General features: G+C 33.1%; 1 protein-coding gene across 1 annotated transcript; it reads right to left on the bottom strand.

Moving 5' to 3' along the window:
- Positions 1-256: 256 nt before the first annotated feature.
- On the bottom strand, positions 257-6,219 carry LOC132603274 (uncharacterized). The gene is made up of 2 exons (XM_060316257.1): positions 6,037-6,219; positions 257-623 (listed from the first exon to the last, which is right to left on the bottom strand). Exons 1-2 carry the CDS (start codon positions 6,139-6,141, stop codon positions 342-344), a joined length of 387 nt encoding a protein of 128 aa, XP_060172240.1. The 5' UTR covers positions 6,142-6,219; the 3' UTR covers positions 257-341.
- Positions 6,220-7,963: the final 1,744 nt, after the last annotated feature.

Here is a 7,963-nt window from a genome sequence, read left to right as displayed (position 1 = left end):
TGAATTGGTTGAGTCGTATCCCCATTTTGTTTTTCTTTTAATAACTTCATAAATAATTTTGGTTATAATTGATTATCTTCCTCTTCTATCTCCCGCATTTTTTTAGTTAATAAGGATCACATGCTGAAGTGATTTTAAGGTGTAATAAATTTTTATACCAAATACATGCAACCCGTGATAGATTTTCACAGGTGCACTAGGACATTGTTACTTTATTAACACAAGCCATGGAATAAAAAACATTTAAGAACGTGAAACAGCATTCTATAAACCAAAATTCATTAAAAATTGGTTCGTAAAACATATCATTCATAATAAGATCATACATAGTTCAAATGGTTTCAAACCAAAAATACAGGTAATGCATTAGAAAAAACTATGAAAATTGGGTCGTCATTAACAACCACAAATTTCACAAACTCATCCGAGCTCCTAAACATCACAAAATCAAGAACATCTCCTTCTTCAAAACCTGCCTTGTAAACGAATTCTTTCCATCCATCCATGATTCTCCTTCTTTCACCACATGGTACAACTTTGGCTGTCCATACTTCAGTGAGATGAACAATCTCAGTGGTAGTTACTCGAGGAGGAATGTATTGAGAAACAACTGTTGGCAACCACTATAAAAAAATAAGAAATAGTTCAATACATTGTAATTTAACAAAAAAAAAAAACAATGGAATGAAAAATGTGAGTACCACATCATCCAACATTGCATAACATCTACTTAGCCTTACTCTAAAACGGGGGTGGGGACCGTCACTCGGATGGACTGGAGTGAAATCGGCCATTGATCAAGAAAAATTTTTGGTTGAAAATTATAGGTTTGCAAAACTACTTTGGATTGAAATATTTTTGGCTAAATAATAAGCTAGGCAGAACATTGTAAATAGTGACAAGGCACCTTTTCACCCTTTAATTTTCCCTCCTAAACGTTTTGAAATGCCAAATTTTTTGGGTTCCCTCCATTAGAAAGAGCGGTAAAGGAGATGTTTTTGTTTAGATTTGAAATTTCCGAATTTTAATTAGATATAGTTAATGGATGATATTTTACTATATACATAGTGCACTATTGTTTACTAGTTCTATACTATACATAAATATACACATGTACAGGCAGTATATCCTATTTATACACAAGTCCATATAATGTATATATGTATTTTCCATGTCCTTAAACTCAAACCCCAAATCTAGGTGGTGGGAAGGCCAAGTCATCACCCCCCTTATTCTCGATGCCGTACAAGTTCCAAGAGATTTCATGAACCTCCGGCATGGCTGGTCACCAAGGGAAGGCTCAAACTAGACCCCCCCCCCCCCCCCCCCCCCCCCCTTTCACCTAAACTGCCTCTCAACTAACAATAACCATGGAAGACACCAGATCCACATACACACACACATGTCTTGGAATAAATAGGATAGGTCCAATATACATGTATATAGGACAATTATAAGTCAACTAGAACATATGGGAACAAGGAAAGAAGAGATTAATAGATTAGCAGGCAAATTAATCTCGTGAACCAAGGCCAAGACATCAAGTATGACTTAAACATGAAAAAGAAAGCAATTTGCATGGGCACAGTATAGCCAAGACTGGACTTAAACCAAATAATCACAACACTGGCAATCATATAGGAATAATACAGTTCTTAACAGTACTGAATCAAGTGGGTGTGGCAAAGTATAAAGGCACACAAGGGTAGGATAAACCAGCTTCTAGACATAGTACAATCACAACAGATTTGGCATTCATGAAGTACATGTAGAAATATTTAGTCAAAATCCTCAGATAAGCCTAGATGTCTTATACACAGTCCAAGTAAAGGTTCTTGCAATTTTTTAGGAATTATATTCTAAAGTCTAGGTGATCCTCTCAGAGAATACCGGAAATAAACAGAAGGAATCAAATTGTTATCCTAACAGGTATGATATGACAAATCCAAATAGGTGAAAATCAAAGTTCTTTTATTGAAACAACCATCTACTAGTATGGTACTGTATTACTTCTCAGCAGAATCCAGTTTGAGACTTAAGCAAAATGAAGTCCAAGCCAGGATCATTTGTAGGAAAAATGCAAAGAACTTTCAAGTCTTAGTGATTCTATGTAGAGGATACAACCTTAGGTATAGCAACTACATTTCTGCACATAACTTAAGCAAGTAGAAAGGCCAAAAGTCCCCATGGATGCACAGAAGTTTCACATTTTTTAAGTCTAGAGTTTGAGATTCTTTTAGACTTTTCTCCTGATCCTGTTCTATTGCAGAAAAGAGGCAAGTTGGTTTTTACAGAGGATGCACATGATTTGGACATGTTCACAGACAATGGCCTATTCCTAGTTTTCATTCTTCCAAAAAAAAAAAAAAAAAAAACTGGACAAGTATGTCATACCCCTAGCTGTTTCTAATGCTGCACAAAAGGTGAAAACACATCTATCCCACATGACCAAGTTTAGTTTTATCTTGTGCTTAGACTTTAGATTAATGAAATCAAAACACATCTCAAAATGGAGAACATGACATATTGCCTAAAGTATCACAAAGAAGGGGTCAAATATACCCCTTAAACTATATTGCCACCTTAAATGAATGCAAACCACTGATTTCCTCATTTTTAAGGTATTATTATGACTTAGGAAAACAAAGAGAAAACATGCCATCTTTCAGATACAGGTTGGAACCACATCAATGCACACATAATTCATAGAAAGGTCTAAATCATGACCCTAACTTAACCAAATGTTAAAGAATCTGTTACATATTATCATATAATCTTCATAAAACTGTTCTTGCCTTATTTTCAAAATAAATAGTATTCCTTTTGAAAAGCCTTTTTCTTTTTCCAGTTTTACTACAATCTTCATATTATCATACATTACCTAACCTAGTGAACAATTAATAAATGCACAAGAGACTCATTTTTTAGGATCCAATTAACTTAACAAAGTGGCAAGGAAACACCAAGTGCGCAAAGGTAGGAGGTTACACCCCATAGGCTTATGAAGAATGCCATGAAAATCTCTTATTTGGGAAGAAAGATATTATGGGTCAAGTAATGCTTGACCCTTTCTCAATCCTCTCCTAAGATGTCTTAAAAAGACTTTCCCATTTAGCCAAGTGGTTTTCAACCCCCACATCTACACTTATGGTCCCTCTTATTACCCTTTAGACTATATCAAGGAAGGACTAGACAATTCACAGATCAAAGCCAAACATTTCCTTAAGGTTTCAATTACTGTTTTCTCTCCTTTCTATCCTTTTTATCCTTTTCTTTTATTCAGACTAGAATTATAAGATCCTTCCTATTTGTTTTCACATTTTAAGTCTAGACAGTCAAGGACCATAAGTTATTATCACCATGTTTTTTACTTATGCACACAGAAAAGAAAACAGACCTCATGTTTCTAAAAAGACAAGCAAGGAGAAAAGCCTCAATCTCTAAATTATTCAGGAACTTGACCAAACATGACCAAAACTACTTTATTCCATCCTTCCTCTTAATGTTTTAAACTTATTGCATTTTAACACTTAGGATCATCTATCAAAGTAGGACCCATACATGAATGAATGCAACACAGATGCAAGAATATGACATATCAGTCCACTTCCATAACAAGTTTACTTCAACAATTAGATAAAACAACTAATGAGGATAGAACTAATCAACAGGAGATCAAAGAGCAGACTTCCTTCTAGACAACCACTTCCTTCCACTTTTATACCTTTCAATTCCAACATGATCACTAATCAAGTTGCAAATTAATAACCATTTACTAGCTAATTAGGTTGATTAGCTTAATCCTAATTAATCTTCTAATGAGGACATAGTTTTACTATTCCTAGAGTGATCCTTTCTTTTCCTTTTCCTTTTTTTTTTTTTACCAAAAGCATCTGAACATTTAGGAATAGACAAATTTTAGATGTGAGACTTGTGACATGAACTACACGAAACAAGTTGTGCACTCTATATGTTTAAGCAACAAGTTCAAACAGGAAAGCTAAAGCCCTGATCAAACCAAATAAAAGAACAGATTTCACACTCAAGCCCCAAGTCACATTAGTTCTAGGATTTTGCTACAAATCATAGACAATCAACACACATTTACTACAAATCATAGGCAACTAGCACACACTTTGGCCTACACTAAGTGAGAACATGATTATAGATATTTCCATTAACAGTCAACCAACCCACAACCTTAAGCTGAACCTAATTCCATTTTGATCTGAATATTAATCAAATAGAAAAGGAAAACTGTTAATTAACCCTATCTTTACTCTAGTTTATGTGAGTAAGATCATTTAAGAAAGAGGGAAAGGGAAAATGGAATTATCTATTGTTTTATCTTTCAAGAAATCAGCAAACAGATTCAATTTATACTTAAGTATTTATTTGTTTTAAAGAAGAGAACACATCAAAAATTGTATCTAAACCAACTTGTTAAGTTAAAACATTCATAGTTAAGATGACTTTTATAATGACTTTGCTTCATAAGGAGGGGTAGTTCATGACTGGTTAGCAAAGTATGTGACTTCTAACTATAGACACAAGCACACATTACAAGTAAGCTGTCCATATTCATCAACACATAAACTACCTCATTTCCTTCAAATAACACCTAGGATTGAACTTTAATACATTGGTTCTACTTAAGCTTACAGTTCACAAACTACCATGACTTCAAGAAGGAAAGAGAGGAAAAGGGAATTTTTTCTTAAAAGTATTTCAATCTCAGTAAACTTGGAACATTAGCACCACATAAACAAACAAGCCAATAAAAGGTTCAAGCAGCCTACTTCCTAAATGAGTTTCAACATAACATTCACATTAATTCTACTGTTTTTACCTTAAGTAAACCACAAGTTAAGCACAGAATTAAATAACACAACCCTTAGCAGTAGGAACCACCATTAACGAGTATAAATCACAAGCTTAACTTAAGTAACATAAATACACTTAAGCCAGGCAAAACTCTAAATAACAAAATAAAATGAACAAGGAGTTACCTTTTGTGTTCTAACAATAGACACAAGCACACGTTACAAGTAAGCTGTCCATATTCATCAACACATGAACTGCCTTATTTCCTTCAAATAACACCTAGGATTGAACTTTAATACATTGGTTCTACTTAAGCTTACAGTTCACAAACTACCATGACTTCAAGAAGGAAAGAGAGGAAAAGGGAATTTCTTCTTAAAAGTACTTCAATCACAGTAAACTTGGAACATTAGCACCACATAAACAAACAAGCCAATAAAAGGTTCAAGCAGCCTACTTCCTAAATGAGTTTCAACATAACATTCACATTAATTCTACTGTTTTTTCCTTAAGTAAACCACAAGTTAAGCACAGAACTAAATAAGGCAACCCTTAGCAGTACGAACCACCATTAACAAGTATCAATCACAAGCTTAACTTAACTAACATAAATACACTTAAGCTAGGCAAAACTCTAAATAACAAAATAAAATGAATAAGGAGTTACCTTTTGTGTGTGCAGCCAAGAAAAGAATGAATTTGGGAGCTTTTGTGCTTCCAAACCTCAACAACTCAGCCACACGAAAAATAAAAATGAAGTAAGACAAATATTTTAACTGAAAAATCCCAACTATTTCAGTCAAGGTTTTTGAAAAATTCTTTTACTAAGAAGCTCTTTGAAAAATCAAAATTTTCCAACTTCTTCACTTTCAGTTTTTTTTTTCTATTTCCTCTCTACTATTTTTTCCTTTTTTTTTTTTTTTTTTTTTTTTTCCGACCTCTATTTTGTGAGAGTGGGGTTCTATTTATAGAACCCCAAAAGTTCAACCAGACTAACAACAAACGATGTGGGATAAACCCTTTTCCAGACCAAATACTCAGTAAACAAAGAACCAACGACCCAGATCTAAAGGCGTGGCCAACATGTGGTCAGATCTGATCCAACAACCATGAACCAATACTAAAATGCGAGCAAAAATAGCTTAAAAGCAAAAGAAAAATCATGATTTGGACTAAAAATATAAAAATATAGAGTAAACAGAGATTTATTACCATATTCGGCCAAAAGGACGTGAAATCGAGTAAAACTTTTAATGCTTTCACTAGAACAAGCATGTAATAGATGTACTCATCAGCCCAGCTCTGTGATATTGCCATTTTTGGCGGAGAGAGACAGTGGAAAGCTAAGGCGGCGCTAGGGTTTACACGAAAATGGAAGAGAGAGAGAGACCTGGGGGGGGGGGGGGGGGGTTATTTATTTTGCAAAAGAAAGAAATAAAAATCAGAAGGGGGTTATACCCCTCTTATACGTTTTGAATGAGCTGGGCCGAGTCTCAGCCTGGCCTTGGGCTGGACCTGGTCCTAATTCTGAATATTAAAAGGAGCCTAAGTATTTACGTATACACCAACTGTATACACACACACACACACACACACACACACACATATATATTTGGTGTATACATATGTATATCTAGTACATAAAAAAAAATTTAGAAAAGTATTAAAATTGGTGAAGTTTTAATTATAGGAAAAAATAGGCCATAATTATGTTATTAAAATAATTTAAAAGTCGGCCAAATTGTTAATGGGCCTAAAATGGCCTCAATTAATTAATCTGGCATGATCATTTCAATTATGGCCTTCTTAGCCTAATTAACAAATTTTGAAATTAAATCAAACTGGTTATTTCCAATAAAAACATTAACAGGCTGATTTTGCAAAAAATAACTCTAAATTCTTTAAATCATGGACTGATTAATTTAATTGTGGCCATGGAAAATATTTATATAAAAAGGATCAATTTTGCAGCAATTATCACTTAATTAATTAATTATCCTAATTAAACCATCTATGCGAAATTATGCATATATTTTGACAAATCATGCAAATTTTATAAAAATCAGAAGTTTAAAGGGTTAAATAGTTAATTACTTAAATTATTTAAATTTCTCAAACTTCATGGATTAAAAGGAAATAAAGTATTTGCAAAATTTTGATTTCTTGATAATTTTAAATAATTAAATAAATGAAAATCCTTTTCTCTCTTTCTCTTTTTTTTTTTTTTTTAAATTAAATTTAACAAAATCTCATAAAATATCATGAAAATACTCATTAATTTCTAAATAAATTTATGATGCATGAAAATCCCTTTAATTAATTTAAGGGAGTGAAATATTGACTTGGACAATCTATAAAAAATCATTTAAATCTTTCAAGATGCTCAGCTCATTTTTTTTATTATCCAGGGACTCTGAGTGATTGAAAATAAATTACGGGAGGTCAAAAATTAGGTGTCAACAAATATTATCCACTTTGAGCTAAATTTATTAGAAAACTCTGAACTCCAAAAACGTTTTTGCGCAGAGCTTTTGAGAAAGAATGTTGTTGCTACTATTGGACATTTAAAAATATTGCGTAATCAATTCATCAATTGTTTCATTTAAAATAGGGTTATTGTTAAATATAGTCATCTTTTAATATAAGGGAGATTTTATTGTATCAGAAGGAGGTATTAAAAAGGAGAAAAGACATAAAATCACCCTAAACTTGTCCGCAAAACTCAGTTTCACACTGAAACTTTACGGGCGTTTTTTTACCCCCTATTCTTATCTGAAGTGAATTTAATACCCACTTAAAAATATAGAACCAATCTTATAATGGGCTGTGTACAACACGCTCCGCCACGTCAAATTTTAAATTTTACCTATTTTTTCTATTCTTTGTATATTTTCATTCATCTTTTTCGTTTTTTAAATTTCCAGAATATGATTTTTTTTTAAATCAAAATAACTCCTTTTCTCAAAGCCTACTTCTAAGCTTAAGACCAACAACAAGAACTCAATTGGCAAATCGAACAAATACCTCTGTTACTCAACTTCGATAGGTCTGGGAAGGTTTTGGTGGCGACGAGAGCATTTGTGGTGAGGTACGGTGTGACGGCGATTGATTGACTGTGATGGAGAAGTTTACTGGTTCG

This window comes from Lycium barbarum, chromosome 7 (genome assembly GCF_019175385.1).
Source record: "Lycium barbarum isolate Lr01 chromosome 7, ASM1917538v2, whole genome shotgun sequence".
Taxonomy (NCBI): domain Eukaryota; kingdom Viridiplantae; phylum Streptophyta; class Magnoliopsida; order Solanales; family Solanaceae; genus Lycium; species Lycium barbarum.
This window is presented reverse-complemented; position numbering and strand designations above follow the sequence as displayed.

Excerpts from the sequence above, each read along its gene's own strand:
- LOC132603274 (XM_060316257.1), bottom strand. The coding sequence starts at position 6,141 with ATGGCAATATCACAGAGCTGGGCTGATGAGTACATCTATTACATGCTT. Across the intron at positions 624-6,036 it reads CGTCCTTTTGGCCGAATATG|TGGTTGCCAACAGTTGTTTC; the intron begins GTAATAAATCTC and ends ATTTTTTTATAG.